The 18,091-nt window shown below is 37.8% G+C and overlaps 1 protein-coding gene across 22 annotated transcripts in view; it reads right to left on the bottom strand.

Moving 5' to 3' along the window:
- The window catches only part of RGS7 (regulator of G protein signaling 7), a 271,402-nt gene that overhangs the window by 229,873 nt on the left and 23,438 nt on the right, over positions 1 to 18,091 (bottom strand). For 15 of the 22 annotated variants that reach the window (XM_021391124.1, XM_021391127.1, XM_021391140.1 and 12 more), the window contains 2 exons: positions 17,448 to 17,518; positions 13,728 to 13,835 (listed from right to left, as the gene is read on the bottom strand). The exons of 3 other annotated variants lie outside the window; for them this stretch is intronic. In XM_021391124.1, the coding sequence (XP_021246799.1) occupies positions 13,728 to 13,835; positions 17,448 to 17,483 (144 nt within the window). In that variant the 5' untranslated portion in view covers positions 17,484 to 17,518. Of the gene's footprint in view, positions 1 to 13,727; positions 13,836 to 14,802; positions 14,949 to 17,447; positions 17,519 to 18,091 lie in introns of those variants that run through there. 4 more of the 22 variants (XM_021391132.1, XM_021391131.1, XM_021391133.1 and 1 more) reach the window with 3 other exon arrangements.

Raw genomic sequence — 18,091 nt, 5'->3', positions numbered from 1 at the left:
TACTTGCTAGCTCAAAAGCAATACATGCAAAAACATTTGAATATATTTTAATGTCTTCAACTAAGTATTACATGGATATCACAAAATGATCTGACAGAATAATAATGGATATGAAATGCCCAAACCTCCTGCTGATACAGTTCTATAGACAAGATGCACTTTTAATAGTATAGTCTTTTCTCTACAACACCTCAAGCACATTTCCGTGTGTTTAACACAGACAGGTGTAATAGTAAAAGAAAGGACCACACTGATAAAGCATGGATTGATTTAAGCTAGGTGGAAAAACTTAAGTCATAACTCAAACAGCTGCAGACATGGATACACATGCGCACACAGTTTGGGGAAACAAATACTGCTGGCAGTATCACAGATGTCAATAATATTAACCTTAGTGCAAAAAACACATTACTTATAGCCCACTGTTTTGCAAATCTACTCCTATTTCACAGGAATACTCTGCATAGAACTGCATAGGTTCATTCAGATCTTCACAAGTCGTGTTAAACACAAGCTATCCACATGAATGAAGACTGAAAAACAGGACTTGAACTTCAGCATAGTGAATGTTCAAACATTAAGATATACTGCTGAGAGGTACAATTACAGTATAGGTTACAAAAAAAATAATCTTGGGGAAAACATACTGTGAATGAATGCCTCTTTACTTACACTCGCCATAATTCTTATTCAGTGTCCTGATTAGCTTTAAACTGCTGAAAAGCAAAATCTCTCAAGCATGGCTCCCACATTCCGCTTTAGATATAGATATCCTCTCTGTGCTTCTAAAATTTCATATTATTTCAAGCACAGTATTCATAGGTATTACAGAAATGAGGTTAGGCTACAGTGGTTAGAAAACACAAAATGCCACACCATCAATAAAGGCCAGTACTTCCAATATTCTTGTTTCAGTGCACGAGTTTCCCTAGACAATTTACAAGAAATTGAAATGAAAATAAGCAGATCATTGGAAAAACTATTATAGATGCCATCTGGTATTCACAGATGGGCCTGCACTGTAGCTCATGTACATTCCTTCCTTGTCATCACTCAGAGGAGAACTCAAAACAGGTAAAGGAACAGAATAGACAACTCCAGGAAGTATATTTCCATCATGTGCAGATTTAACCACTGCATTTCTGCTCAACACTCTGCTGGGAGTCAAAGTTCTCCATGCTGGAAAAACTTCACTCAAAAAGGACACAGAATCCCTTAATCAGAAAGTCAAAGGTTAGATCTGTAATGAATTGCATAATCACAGTGAGTTCTGAAAAATGTAACTGGTAAAAGAGTTATCAGGGAAAAAAGGCAATATTTATTACTGTGATACTGCCATCACCATACTACCCACTGTCCAAAAACGCAAATAATTTTATCTTCAGTGTCTCTTTGAAGTCTGGTTTAGTCCTCTACAAATTACAAATGGAAAACAGAGGAACAACATTGCTACCATTTTGTTGAACAGGAAATCAGAACAATGAATCATATCCATGTTCTCAGTGCCTTATTTTCTGAATGCAATATTTGACTTTAGACAAGCTTCTTTGCTCTTTTGCAAACTGCATTCTTGCCATAGCACAACAATTCACCAGCCATGAGGAGTCTACAGTTCTTGCAGTACTGTACAAATAAAGAGTTTTTGTAGTTCCAATCTTGTTTCTCAATAATGTGGGTAAGGGTTGTTTACTTTTCAGATAAACACTGATTCATCCATTTTAAATAATACCTACGTCTTACTTAGCTGCATCCTAAACACCTAAGCACAAAGGGCCTGTAAGTTTTTCTGCTTCCTTGACATGGAATGATTTGTTCAAAACCATTCAGCAGCGCAATGTAGACAATCTTATTTCTCCCACACTCAGTCTCCCTCTGCAAGACCACACTGAATCTTTACCGGAAGGCAATAGGCTGAGATCTGACAGATTAGAAGTGTGATACAACAGATCACTCATCACAAATCATCCTAGCATTACCAAAAGGTATGACTACTATTGCATTTCAATGCAGTATTCTATCTACCACTGTTTTTCTACTATATTCTAATGCAGACTACATCCTCAAGGCATCATTCATCTCTTCATTCATGACAAAGGAGTTATGCTGGCTATTGACTAACATCTCATTTATTCTCACTTGTCAGAAGTCATTCACTGCTTTAATAGTGACATTTACTTTGAAGGCAAAATGGAAAATGTAATCAAAACATAAGATTTAATTTAGATCATTCTACAGTACACCCAACTTCAGTGAGAAAAGCCCACTTTTCACACTTCTAGCAGGCTACCATCAGGACACTAGTGAATAAAAACTTCTACAGCATTTCACCTGCACAGAAACGACTTGGTAACTTTCAAGAACTTAACGTTAATAACCTGAGTGAGGACAGCATTTATCCTGCACCTAGGGACACACAAAGTAAAATTCCATGTCTACATCTACAAAGTAAAAAGGAAAAAAATTCACTGCTTTAAATAAAAAAAAGTCAGAAAGGAAACATTCTCCCCCTCAACTGCAACTACCAGATGCTTTCTGTTTGAGAAAGTTTCTGTCACAAAGATAGCTAAAAATGCAATCATGCTGAATGCTTCTGTTAACACTTTTAAGTACGACTGACTAATAAATAAGCATGTAAGTAGTCTATCTATTCAACACAGCCTGCAAAAAGAATAGGACAAAAATATTTAAACACAGCCAACAATATGGCTAAACCTTCAAGAGATGCTAAGATATTCACGTCAAATTTGAATACTCATCTAAAATCCATTTACCATGTCTTATTATGGATTAAATGAAAAGCTCAAAAAGTGGGATAATGGAGAAATGTGAGACCATACAGAAATCCATTTCTTCTTGCTAAGGCCTGCCAAGACAACCAAAAATGCCAACCTTTAGGAACAAATCATGTGAATGATTGAATTTGTAACAAGCTCCACTTCCATCTTGGTGATCCTGAAATACTATTCTGAAGGTGAGGCAAAGACCATTCCACGCACTGAGGAAAGAAATATATAGAAATTACCTGGTCTCAGCTTCTACTGAGAAGTCTCCCCAGATCTCTTAGCCATCTTGGTTTTATACTTAAGAGTGTAGAATTTCATGCACAGAAGTTATATTTTCAGTTTGCTAGTAGAACGCGAAAACCCAACAACCTCCCGTGTCTAATAAGTGCACGCAATAAACTTAAGGTTTATTGATGAACTCATGATTATAGTAAAGGCTTTCCACTGTGGTAACTGCAGAATGAGTATTAAGTAATTGATCTAGTCTTTTTTTTGGTTGTTTTAATAATTTCACCAGGACATCAATACCAACACCTACCATGGAAGACACGGTTTATGAGACCAGTATTCCTTTCTTCCTCAACAGAAACCCTGTCAGCATCACGGTGCAATGTTTGTTCACTACCCAGGGGGAAGAGCACCACCTAGTGAAGCTTCGGCATTATTTTCAGAAATACCTGCAGATCCGTGCTGGCCTCACTCAACCTTGGCATGGGTCACATGAACGTACTGCAAGTGACAAAATGATGAAATGCTAAATATTTTCCCTTCAGTGCTTCACTTGCAGATTTTTTCTTTCCTTGAACTTATTCCATATCTTTTAACATTGCTGAGAGCAACCAAGCACCATAAAATGATCTAGTTCAAGAAACTATTTCACAGGACACAAAGAGCAGAATTTCTGTTCAAAGTCAAAGCATGAAGTGTAGTTCCTCAATACATTTAAATAAATAAATAAAAGAATGGCAAATCAAAGGTACTTAAAAACAGATCCATGGTCCTGTGTAATACCCTTCCAGACAGCATAAAGTGAAATCTCTGCATCCTAGGTTGTCTTTTTGACTTGGAAACAAAAGGCACAGCCAATCTAGACTTATTCATTTATGGCTGTAGGACACTTTATTTTCCATAGCTTAAAATGAGAGCTCCTATAGAAAGAAATCCAACTGGAATTCTGGAATCAAAGCTATCACTCAATTTCCAGAGAGAAAAAATAAAATAAAAAATAAAAGCATAAAGCAAGAGAATCCCAAAGACAATAGCACTGGTTATGGCCTGCCTGATCAACTGTGTTCCTGAGTTTCTGTTAAAAAGTTAATGTGATGACAGCTACAGATCCATCAAAACAGATAAATAAAAAATACAAATGAAATTATATTAATAGACGATCTCTATACTTTTTTTCTGGATATATATATCAAAATGAGACACAAACAACCTGAAGGAGAATAGCACACTGTATTTAATAATTGAATATGCACTTAAAGATCCAAATTTAATTTTAACTTAGGTGGAATTGCTGGTAAATGGAAAGTAAGATCAGAACTATTTTTGTCCACAATAAATGGGACAAAGTAGTTCAGGTCACAAGAACAGTTCAGCAACAGAATAGCTGAATTGCTCAAACACTGAAAATTCCAATATTTAATGAGGGCCTACAAGAAAGATGTGGAGAGACTCTTTGTAAAGGAGTATAGTGACTAAATAAGGGGTAAAGCTTTTAAATTAAAAAGAAAAAAAGTAGATTTTGATTATATATTAGGAAGAAAGGCATTTCTCCTCTTTTTAAGACACCAAGCAAATGTTTTAGCCTCATGAGCATTAGTATGGTTCTTCTCTTCTGACAGATACCATTCACTACCCTTAACCTAAGGAACCAGAATCCTATTATTTATTTTCCCAATTTGATTTGGGTAGCACGAAAGACATGATTTGTGAAAAGTTACTAAAAACTTTACCTCTTAGCGACTTGAATGAGATTTGTGGTTGCTTAGTAACTATGAAAAAAATCTGAGACATTTGAAATCTAGTAATACTGTGAGCAGCTGGGTAGAACTCTTGTTCTTTACAGTGTAACTGGCTAACAGAGAATTCCTAAAATAACAGTACTTTTCTATCTAATGTAGTACTTTGATAAATTTAGGGTACTCTGTATAAAATAAACAGTTAAACTTCACAGAACTTAATCGAGTTCAATTATAGTATAGATTATCTACATTACAGATGACACAGCAAAAATAAACTATTTTAGCCATACGGAAATCTCAGCATAGCCCTCTATGACAGCTTTAATTCATACAGTAAGTTGTACGCTTGCTCCTAGGAAGTCATTCCATTTCATAATATTGAGTTTATTCTTCAGATCCCACTTTTCTTGCCTGTATCACCAAACATGCCAACATCATGGTACAGTCACGAATTGTTCCATATACTGCACTACATACAGACAGAAGCGTGCAACATAAAGAGAATTCTTATCGTAAAACACCTACCTCAAGGTTGTGTAATTTTGAGGGGGAGTTGTTTTGTTTCTTATTGAGCTTTGCCATTCTTCTACACTGATACTGATTCTATAATCAAATGCAGTTGTATGCTTCCCACTGATATCAAGAGCTACAGTGAATCTATACCTGAGGGCAGAATCTAGTTCACAGATTTATATTTCTTACAGTCTGTAGTTTAGATAAATGTAGGTGTGAAGAAGCCCTAATATGTCTTTCTTTTAAAAGGCATTCAGTAAACTGCTTATTCATCCTGATATAAAAGTAGATCAGATAAATTATGTTTTTCCACCAGAATTTAGGGCACTTTGAATTACAGCTCTTCAAAATACTTTAGTACTGAAAACAGAATCTTGAAGAGCAAGGAAATTCTGATTTATTTTAGTCACAATGCATCTACAAGAGGAATGAGTCGTATAGCCAAATATGTGCAATTCATTTTTACAGCGTGGAAGGAAAGGTACAATATTGTTGCATTATAAATAGGAAATACTGTCAAAGACTACTACATTTTTATATACTCAATAAACCAAGATTTCTGTTCATGTTTATGCAATTTTGATCAATTATGATTCAATAATCGTATTACAAAAGAAGTGTTTGTTTGGCATAATATTCCTTCCAAAATAACTTCCATGAAGGCCGCAAGCTATTTTTTTTTCTTTTTCTACATCAACAATAAATGGAAGAGAAAGAGAAAATATTTCTTTAGTCCTCAAAGGGAGAAATTTTCATTTTCAGCTAGATGATCTTTGTGCATCTGAACTGCACTGTGCTTGATATCTCTTTCTCTGTGGAACAATCCTTCCTCTCTAGAACTACACATTACGTCAGCTGAACGGGATTTCCTTAAGTCAAAGGAAGAGGAAAACACACATGAACAGCAGCAGAAATGATGCAGAAGAGCTGATATTTTTGAAATTCTCATTTTACCTGAAACACAGTTTTCAGGAACATCTTCTTACAAATCTGTACAAGAATTTGAGGAGAAGTACATCAAGGATATATTTCTATCTGGCCAGGCTTTGGGATCTATTCAGATCTTGCTTAAGGTTTTTCAGAATGAAATCACCACATCTTTTGTTTGAACACAACATGATAAACCCTTCACCTCCCCAAAAGCACTCCTGATATGAATCACACTGAGGATCAATTACACTTCAAATTCCATTTAGTGGTTAGCAAAGAAGACCCTAATTAATTAATTAAAACACAATAATGGTAAAAATCTTGAAAAATGGGCAACGGACTTATGTATCTTCTACAGCAAAGATGGATGAAACATACATTATGGTGTCATTTCTCCAGCTTCTAATTCATCAACAGAAGTATCATAGCCAGAACTATCCTTGAAGGAAAAGCTGGTAATAGAAGAAAAAGCAAGAGCAATGCCCTGTTCAACTCAGAGATAAAGAAGTTTCTCAGAGATACAAAGATACATGTACATATTTGTATACACATATGCAAATAAACTGAAAGAGAACCACAGCAGCATCTAAAGAAGGAAGCTTTCAAACATAGGTACACATTTACATGAGCACAAAACAGGTCCAAAATTGTACAAAGCGAAATAATCCAAAGATTATCAATTACCCACCTCAGTAAGGTACCACATAAGCTCAGCTCAAGCTGGTTGAGTCTTAGAGAAGATGACCAAGAACCACAAAGAAAAAAAGAAAAGGTATGATGGAAGTATTCAAAGAATAACTGAATGCTCATTATACAGACCAACTCCTTATTTGGGGGAGTCCAACAACAACTTGAAAAAAAATCTTAAATCTGCTGTCATATAAGCTGCCATACAGTTACTTCTGGACTCTCACAGCTTAAAAAACATTTTGAGTTCTAATTAAAATATTGTTGTTATTTGAACATTTCCTCATATTAATTGAATGCATTTTTGAACAATTTAATAGGCTGCAACATACAGATCTTTAAATATTGCCGGTTGCATTTCTCTCTCGTGTTTCAGATTGTTTGTAGGCTGTTTTTTTTTTTTTTTTATGCCAAGCTCCCATCCCTGTCAGTTAAGAAGTCTATATTTTATCTAGTAAAAGCTTTACTGACAGTTATGATGGTTTTATGAGGGGCCGCTACTCCATTCCTAGGTTTTTTTGCAATAGTTCCTATTGTTTCTTTTTTTTTTTAAATCAGCCCACTTGCCTGCATAAACTCCAAGCAGTTCTCAGCCTCCAGATGAAGCTATGGTTCCAAACTCTGATCCTCAGACATTTCAGCTCTCACATTTCTAACTCCTTCCCATACTACTGTAATTCCTTAAATAAAGTCACTAATAATAATGGAAAGTGCTGAGGACATTCCAGGTAGCATTTTGCAAGCTCAGCCCTGATATCTCCCTCCTCTGTAGCAAATGGTTTGTTCTATTTCACGAAAAAATTACTTTCAGCTTTTCTCCTGCTCTGACATGTCAATGTCATGCCTCAGCTTGTCCACTGGTAGCACAGAGAATAACTATATGCATCTGTTACAGAAGAGATTTTTTTTTAGCAGAGATATAGCTGAAAAACTGGTATGTTTACACTGTATGTTGATGTACATTAACTGTCTTACCCTTCCCCAACACTCTACCTGAAAAGTTTTACACAGTTTTACATGTTACACAGATATATTCTGCTGATAACTTTATTCTTAACTTTATTCTAACGTTATTATTTATTTCTTCTAGGTTTCATCTGTCATTTCAATTGTAAATGGACTTCACAAACACACTTTCTTCTCTTTTAGTAGCCTTTACAGATTGATTTGAAGAGAGGTTTGTATGTTTCTTATGTTGTCATCAGATATAGGTAACTATAAAAAAAATCTGCACTTCACAAAGCATGTTATAAGTCTGAAGTAAAAGACAACAAAACTCAGAACTCCAAAACAAACAGTTTCTGACTTTGTATTGCGCATCACTATCAATAGCATCATTGTTTCCATAGTTACAAATGTAGACTGCTTCAAAGGAAAAAAGGAGAGAAACTAAAAATGACACTACACAATCAAAACAGGCACATACAGTTTTCAGATGGCACACGTGGGATGGATAAAGGAAGTAGTATGGTGGCACAGAATTCTGTGGTGTTTTTGTATTTGACAGTAATGCTAGTGATCTGAGCACATCAAGCTCAGAACAGTACGAAGCAGTAAGCCTCTCACTGCAAAACCACTTGATACATTTCTACACCTAGTGGAAGGATGAGGAGAACAGAAAGCAAGAAAAATATCAGTAGGATTCACCAAAGTAAATACACAGAGCAGGTGTGCCTCTCACATCTGCAGATCCAGCCACCTGCAGACTCAAGTAGAAGATTTTCTAATCAAGTTTCCTTGGGTTGCATTATCAGTGGTTTTGTATAGTTGTGAGACAGTCAATTCCTCTATACCACTGTTATCATAAATGATGGCAAAGCATATACGGTCTACCTAGTATTGACAATAAACATTCCAGGAGGAGATACAGCATCAGATCACACAGCAGGTAGATACACTAGAAAATCAGTATCAAGAGAGGTGAGAGCATAAAGCAAAATGTATTCTCACCACAAAAAAAAAGGCACTCCACAGAACCTAGTAACTATACTGTCCTTCAGTATTAAGTTCCTGCCCCCTAGCTACCACCTATTTTACTTTAACACCAACCAGCTATTCCAGAACTATGACAACATCCTCATGATGTTCACACCGAATAGGGGGGAAAACTCTATTCTTCTTACAGCTGAAATTCCCAAGGTCCATAAATGTGGATATATCAAAGTCAAGTCTATATCTAGGAGAGTCAGAATGAAACCAAAAGCAGCATCCGTGCTCTGCACATACTGCAACATCACTCTTCTTCTCAGAAGAAATTGTATATTGTAGATAAATATATACTTTTTAATTAAATTACAGTATTTCATGTCCTTTAGTCTGCCCTGGCATTTGCATTTACAGTGTAATAGTAACAAACTCTGCAGCTTTCACTGAGAGCAAGATGCAACCATAGGTTGCAACAGCGTATTCAGAAACGCGAAGTATCAAAGCAATTCTTCTCTTATCGAAGTGAGTGACAGGGCTTAGAAAAATCCCACCTACTGCATCCTTCCTTGGTCCCACAGGCTCTAAGGAATACGGTTGTCTGATATCATTTTTTTCTAACAATCATCTTTAAGCGAACACTTGATAAAAGCCACATGAGAGCATCACATTATATGCAGTCAACACTGGAAGTCATCTCCTGTACAAACAGAAGATAGAATGGTTATTAGAAGCAGGTGGTAACAGCGTTCTAATGCTCTTTTACAACAGCACTTTTAAAGTATCACACCTTGGAGGCTTAGTTTCTATCAAGAATATCAGAAGATGGTAAACTAAGAAGTACATTGAGATTACAAATTTAGCATTTTCAGTACAGGGTTACTGGCATACGTGACCTTCAACAATTGACACAAAAACAGAACACCTCATTAGCTCCATTACAATATTGGAAGCCCCGACTGTTAGTAATTCTAATCAGCTTTGGCAAAAGCTCTTTTAACATGTGGGACAGTAAGGACGGTAGAGAGAATCAGTCTCGGTCACAAGAATTCAGATAAGGGCAATCTTGCTGCTACAAAATAAGGCTGTTTCCTTTCAAATGAAGCTAGTTCAGACAGCAATGCAATGACCATCCACCTTCCAAATTAGAACTCTTAATCCTTGCAGCCTATCCTTGACTAAAAAAGTAAGAAAAGAACAGATGAGAAAGATAAACAAAGGTTTAGTAGGACCAGCAGTAGGTCTCAAATGAGGTTCTTTAAAAGACAGCTCTTACTTATTTCATTATCTGTGCCACACACAAGATGAAACAGGATAAGTTAAGCTCTGAAAACTAGGGAAAACTGCACATTATAAACCACACATTACTTCTGAAGTATCATCTTTAAAACCTAACTTCCAGCAGTAAATTAATGTTGCTGAAATCTAAGATTCCTGTATGAGCAAACAGTAAGCATTCTAGTGTCTTACGTCTTTTAAGTGCTGACTGAAATGGACTCTGTTGGAGAGGAAGTAAAAGCAGGATTTTTAAATTTTTCACGTTGGCCTCAGGCTACTGGCAGAAAAAATCAGGACTGTTTCCAAGGTATGTCAGTATTAATGATGTGTCACATGTCATTACTTTATAATTAGGCTGATAGCCAAAAAAGAATAATGCAACTGACATTCTATTAAAATAAAAAGTATTCCTCGAGGCATAAAAGCACTGACACACGAGCATCTTAAGAGTCAGGGTAACAAAAATGATATAAGGAACTATTTATGTTTGTTACTACCCTTTCTATCACAGATTCAAATAAGCATTCAGAATTAGGCATGCACAGAATATTTAATTTGAAAATTCAGCATAAAATATTTTAATTATTTCATTTCTGAAAGCAAAATGCAATGAAACTCTTCTTTCTCTGTGAATACAGGCTACTATTATATGTATGCTATCTACACTGAATATAACTCTATTCTGCATTTTAATTACCTATCTTTCTTCAGTCTCCCAGATGAGTAACTAATCACAAACCAAAGACATTTTAAAAAAAGAAAAATCAACAACAAAAAACAAGCTTACATATCAATACTTTTCTACTCATTTAAAGTGCAATAATGACTCTATAATGATTCAAAGCTTTAAATACCTAATTCGTAAACAACAAAACTTCATTCTGTAAATAATGGTCTTTTCATTTACTATAAAATACTCCTGACAGAATGAGGATTTTGGAAACCCAGGTCTGCAACTACACACAGCTTAGATTGTATTTAGTTCAGATAGTGCCTGGAAGTTAGACTAGAAAAACTACCAAAATTACAACATAATATTTTTACAGCCAAAGTCACTGTCTTCATTTATCATGACCAAATTTTAGTTCTTCATTATCCCAAAAAGAGACGTCTAATCTATTTCTTGAAGGCACATATATTACAAAATGTGTGCTAATCCCTGTGTTGATGTTGTATAAACTACTGCAAGAAAACATTCCAGCATTTGTATTTCAGTAGTGTTATTCAAAATACAAGGCTTCAAATTCAGTTTCCTTCTTAAGCCAGCCAAAAGCACTTTTATTTCTTTTTTTTTCCTAAGAACTATTAATACTTTTTCAGTTGGCAAAAAAAAAAGAGTCCTTCATGAAGCCAGCAAATCTAGTTCTTTGTTCGCTCTGCACAACGCTTTCATTTCCAACACAATGACAGACAGAGAAGTATTGTGTTTTCTAATGTATTACAAGGAATCCCGTGATTTAGTTGTTGCTATTAACGAATGATATTCAGAGATTATATATTCTGAAGTGAAATGACTTCTACCTATCCTTCTCTTAAGTTCTAGACAGAATTTATAGAACATTCAGCTACACCAATATCTTACTACAGAAAAAGGTAGGTGATTTTTGAAAAGGTTATCTATTATTTTGGTTGCTTATTCCTTGAGTCCTGCCAAAGGATTGACTACTTAGTTTACTCTGTACTCCAGCCATCTTAAATGATCCTTCTGATTTACTATGCCAAAATAATATGCTGAAGTGTATAAAAATAAATACGGCAGGTAATACTGTAGAAGGTCAATATTTGTGAAAGTTTAATACTCAGTGCACCACTTGCACTTCAACCTCAAGAGGAGGACCACTGTTATACAGGAAGACACAAACCGATACCATCCCCATGCCTTTGATTTACAGAGAACTGAAAAGGTGTTTGACGCTGAGTGACTACATGAGGTTTTATGTCCTACTTCCACTCCTCATTTTCAAGTTTTCCCTGCATCACCAAGATTTTGGTCACTTGCCTCAGAACTTTCCTTTTAATCTGGAGGCTCCTCAGGGGCAGTGTTAAACTGTGGCATAAGGTCAGACTAAATACAATGGATAACAAGCTCAGCCCACTACTCAGACATAAACGCCACAGGAGAAGTCAGTTTCTCTGTTTTTTCCTCTCCCCTATCTACTAGATAGGCAGATAAAAGACTTCTTTTTCAGCATAGAAGAACATGACAAATATGAAAAGATTCTGTTCAGAAAGATCAGAAGCCTATAAAAGACAATATAAGCTTTGGTATGTTGCTTTATATCTGCACAGCACATTTTTTACATATAAATTCATGCACATTATTTCATTGTGAAACACATTCGTCATGTTAATGGTAAGGTATTCTGTACTTTTTTCCAGACATGTATTCTTACACATACGTATAACTACGGTTAAGTTCACAAACCTCATTAGTGTAAACAAAAGCCTATTTTCCAAGATGGGAAATACCACTAAAACTCACTGAAATCAGCAACATATTTGAAAATAAGAATGAAAAATCATGTATCAGTCTTCATTTTGAAACTATTTTATAATTTCTGGGGGAAAAAAAAAAAGCATCAGTTACTGATGATACCTCAGTTCACCTCAAAAACTAAACTGAATATGTATCACATATTTTCTATTACAGTTAAATTGCAAAAAGAAAAGTCAAAGGCTCTAAGAAAAAATATTGATTTTTCCACCTGATAAAAACAACCACAGATAAGTTAGAAAGCACTGCATTCTAGGAATAAACAAGTAGTTATGTAATTACATATTTCAGTTTGCAAGAACAGCTATTCTTCTCCATTATTAAAATGTCACTCGATGAATGAGATTTAAAAAACTATGATAATAAACGCAATCATAAAGTTTAAAATAAAGAAAAATAATAACGTATCAACCCATCACAAAATCCCCAAGCATCTACTTTAACAAAAATGGAAGTGTAGAGGCTATATAACCCACACTACTGGAGCTCAGTGTCTGGAAATGTGTATATTGATGTCATTAGAATAACTACATTAGAAATGCTTTCCAGAGAGAGAATCTCCAGAGCAAAAGTTTGTGTTGTTGTGTTGTGTTTTGTTTTAGTTTTTTTGGTTTTACATTCTGGCAATTGCAGATAAGTATAACATACACATTCATTTTACTAATAGATTTTGCCAGTGAACACTTCAGCCCACAACATTTTCCAGACTCAGACATCACCACCATCACATATCAGATGTTTCAATGCATAAAATGAAATAAATACATAAACTATTTCAAATTCTAAACCATTTCTGAATGCACTGCAAAGTTGAGGCATGTACATTTTGCCATTCAAAACAAGAAATCTAGTCATTTCATAAAAGAAAAGGAGTCACTAGCAGTTCATGCATACACATCTAGTTCTCACAAGCCATTTGATCTGCCTTAGGTAGCATAAATGTAAGCAGCCAAAACATTACAAATTCACATCAGGTGATCGTGTTCTGAAATCACACTGCTCCATTCATGGCAAAGCACAGCAGCAGCTTCTCTTCAGTAAGGTGGAGAGAAACAGTAAAAATAATGGTCTCAACTTGCTAGGCAAGAGAGTCAAGGACATCACCATTTCCTGAAGCACCTTCCTCAGATTTCAAAAAACATCAAAGCTTACCTTTCTGTACACCAGCATGTTTGGGGATTCATCAGCCACCCCATTGCTGCTTTGCCCATAATTATTTCCTTGTGCCATGTCCCACAGATTTGATCCGCTTTTGCTGTGCTGTAAAAGGTACAAGTGGTCTCAGTAAGACACTTCCTCAGGTCTCCTACCCTCCTTAATGATTAATGGACACGACTTTATACCAAGATGTTATCAGATTCAGTGCATGCTCTAAAATCCTACAGATATTTACATTGCAGCAAAGAAGCTAATTCATGATTTACTGTCATTACTCTCTTTTGCCCATAAATAATGAATGTAATGTGTTAATTTAATTCAGACATTAATTAATTGTTGCTCCAAATAGCTCCCTGACATCCCACTAACCACCACATCATGAGGCGCGTCTCACCAAGCACTCCCTCCTGATATGCACCTCCAACCAGGGATGCTCGGCACCCCCCTGACCACAGTTTGGGGAGAACTGATTGGGTCCACGACTTTCTGTTCAGCTCTGCCCTCACCTCGTGGCTCGCACAAAAACAACTTCCACAACCCACAAACACACGGCAGAAGAACAGCCTCCTTAAACTTCTCTCGGCGTCAAACAAAAAACACGATAGAACGCACTCCTGCATGCTTTCACCTACTTTCCTCGTAGTTCACCGCAAAGCCTCGGCTCAGCCGCCAGCCCCGGCTCCTCCCGCCCTCCCCCCCGCTCACCCGGGAGCCGCACTGAGCGCTCAGCTCCTGCCGTAGCTCCGGCTTTGCACGCAGGTGTAAGAATGCGCTCCATCTACAGACCGCACCGGAGGCTGCGGAGAGCGGGGCGGACTACGCTCTGCCCCAAACACCTCCTTCTGGAGCCCACCGGCCCCCTCCCCAGACCTCCCGACGGGGCTGAGCCGCACCTCGCCCTCGGCGCGCCCCGCCCGGCGCCTGCCCCGCAGTGCCCGCACCTCCCAGCGGCAAATGGCCGGGGGAGCCCTGCGGGCAGCGCGGCGCGGCGCTTCCAGCACCACGGACAGCGGCAGCGGCGCCAGCGAGGTCTCAGCACGGCCGCGGGGAGGGCGCGGAGCTCCGTTACCTCCCGGGCCAAGGTCAGTGCGGGGTGGCCGCGGCTCCTCGGATCCTCCTGCCGCTGCTCCTGGCGCGCCCGGCGCTGGGGGTGTCAGCCGGCGGCGGGCGGAGGGACGCGGCGATCGCTCATCACACACACGCGCGCACGCACACACGCTGCGGCTGCGGCTCTCCCCGCTCTGGCGGAGCGGCGGCAGCTCAGCGCCCGCCCCGCAATGGAGCGGCCGTCACGTGGGGAACGGGCACGTCAAAGGTGCTGCTGTGCTGCGCTGCTGCTGCCGCCGCTCCGCCGCGCAGCGGCCCAACGCCGAAACCCGCGACCAAGAAACTGCAGCCGCCTGCGGATCCGGCGGTAGCCCCCGCAAATGCCCGGAGGGCTGGGCAGGAAGAGAAATGTGGGCTAACGGGTTAGGGAAGGAAAGACAGGAGTCGGCAGTGAAAGACTAAGGGGGGGACGGATGTCACCTGTCTCCTTCTTACACATTTCCCGACAGCAGCAGGGCTCTATCTGCCTGTTCCTCTGCCTGGGCGCTTCCGCATTTTTTTTCCAGGATGAACTGGAGAAAGCTTGTGCCCCGTTGGCACTGCAGACCTCTGAGCAGTAGGAGAGCAGAGAGCGAGTCTGTTCCAGCCAACAGGAAGGAGCCCCGAGGACACCTCAGGACACCGCCAGGGCTGCTTTGCTATATCCAGGCAACTGCCTGATTTGCAGAGGCACAGAGCTGACCACGAGAAAATCAAAAATAAGGTCTCTTAAGTCATACTTCCTCATCACATGGATTAGAATGCTTTCATTTTCCAAAAGCACTGAAATGCCTTGCACTCAACATTCACAAGAACAGCAGATACCTAACTGGTTGGCTTTGAGATATTCCTGTTTGAAAATGCCCTTTCTGGAAACATAAGCTCTTATGGCAAGGGTGATCTTGCAAAAAAAAAAAAAAAAAAAGTCACATCCTATGTGCACTTCACCTTGTGGATTGTGCACTGCTAGAATTGCACAATTCAAGCACCAAGATTTCAGTACATACTGGATCATTCCACTTTTACTTTTTCTACCTTTCTCTCATCCCAAAGAGATTCAAATCAACAACATTCTGCTAGAAGTTAGTTATTAGCGACTACCATTAGCCACTAACTCCTCTTCCAAACTTTGCAAATGTCTTCAGGTCATTTCAAAAGTGAATGTGACAAATCAGCTAAGGCATCAACAGCAAGTCACACTGGCCACTGCACGGTAAAGAAGACGGGACAGGGTTGGTTTGGACTTCTCAGAAAGCTGGGGAAAGAAAGAGGACTGAAAACACCACTGTAACAAACAGTGAAGTAGAGAGCAGACCTCAAGCACGAATGCTGATGTTCTTCATGGAAAGCAGAAGTAAAAGCTGAAATGACCTAACAGAAAATAATTTTCCTAGATGTAGCATACAATTCCTAAGTAAGGAGCGGCTCAGAAGTGTACTGGAAGTCAAGGGAAACGTCTTCCAAGATATGTCAAGAATAGTTGTATGGCAGTAAAATAAATTTATACTCTTATTTATTAAGCTATTGCTCATATTTCTCTTTCAGAGTAAAAACGAAAACTGCATAAAGTATACTTCAAATGCAATTTTAAGAGGAGGAAAATCACAACAAATGTTGATTATCCACATATTCCTTCCATTTGCTTGGCCAGCCAACACTCAGCATACAGTTTGTATTAAAGGACACAAAAAACAATCATAAGCAAGTTTCCAATAAAGTCTTCTGCTTGTTTTCTTACTCTGTCACATCTAATATAAATCCAAGTGAAAAAATACTACAGAAAACAAAATTATTTTGTACTGGAATTCTTGGACTGCATACACAAAGTTGTTACAAGATGTCTCTAATCTACCTATTTCCCATAAACAAGAAGATTTTGGCAGAGATTATGTGCCTTTGAAAAACTCCCCAGCAAAGCTGACTAATTTAGGCAACAGCATTTCCAAGCTTTTACTTCCTAAGAATCTCTTAAAAAATAAAGGCAGAGGTATCCCCAGCCGAGTTAGAATTTTGGCTGTACTACCTCCAATCATGCTTTTTCTTTAAACATCCTGATTAATTTCACAAATAAAGAAAAAAATCAGAACGTTATACTAGTTGTGTAAGGTTTATATATTTTCTTTGAAAATAAAGTTAATTATCATAAATTAAGTTCTAACGTAAATTTGCTCAAGTATGCAGACAGAACAACTATCTAGACCTACTAAAGTCAGTATGTGTTTGCCTATTAACATCAAAAGGAACAATATTTCACAGTCTTTAATCTTGTCCTTGAAAATAAAGAAGTAACTCAATAATCACTGCTATTTATTCTCTTAACTACAGACTTGCTATACTGAAGCGTATAAAAAAGTTTTCACTTCCCCAGCATATCCACTGTCAAAATGAAAAAGAAGCTCTAATCTCTGAGAAGGCTAAACAGAAAAGAAAACCAGAAACAACCTAACAAAATTTCTGTCTGCCACTATTTTGTGATGAAACAGACCCTGGAGTGGACTGCTTCATAAATGCAAGTAAAAAGAAATTAATTTCTTTTAAAAATACATAACTGGATAATCTCATTCTAACACAGTTGGATATGCTTGCTCAATAGCCTATAAAAGGCCTTATAATTCATAAATTACTTACGCATCTTGTCATGTTGAGAGTCATCACTCTTCTCATACACAATCAGCATTAGCATCCTCAGAAAGCATGGTCTGCCAGAAGAGGAATGTCTTGTTTCAAAATGCAAAGCAAAACTACTCATTAATAAAACAAAGATGATGGGAAAGGCTGCCAAGGGGCAGCTTTATCTAACAAGGCAATAAAGTACACATGATTTAGCAAGGTGGTGACTACATTTTCTGTGTTTAGTTGGCATTGTCAATACAACTCAAGTATTCCAATAACATTGTATGCACATTGTACACATAACACAGACATTTTTAAGTCAAAATATTATGTCAGGTTGTTTTTCTGTCTGGATTTTAAAAAGATCAGGAATGTTTCTCTCTGTTATACTGACCAATGCTGTAGCGTTACATCAGTATGCTGTCTATATCCATCAATTATCTCATTCTATACCTAGACTGAATGTTCCTTGGAGTAGAAGACATTATGTGCAGACTCTTAGAACAGCATGATCTAGTTCCATGATGAAGTCTTTAAAACATAACTGCAATATAAACAGTCACATTGGAATATACTAAACAGAAACCTCCTTGTCATCCAGGCTCTAAACCCTAAATACTGACATGAGTTGTTACTGTGTTGCCTTAAAGTATAAAATC

Source organism: Numida meleagris, chromosome 3, assembly GCF_002078875.1.
Source record: "Numida meleagris isolate 19003 breed g44 Domestic line chromosome 3, NumMel1.0, whole genome shotgun sequence".
NCBI lineage: Eukaryota > Metazoa > Chordata > Aves > Galliformes > Numididae > Numida > Numida meleagris.
The sequence above is the reverse complement of the archived record's forward strand: the minus strand, read 5'-3'. Positions and strand labels throughout refer to the sequence as shown.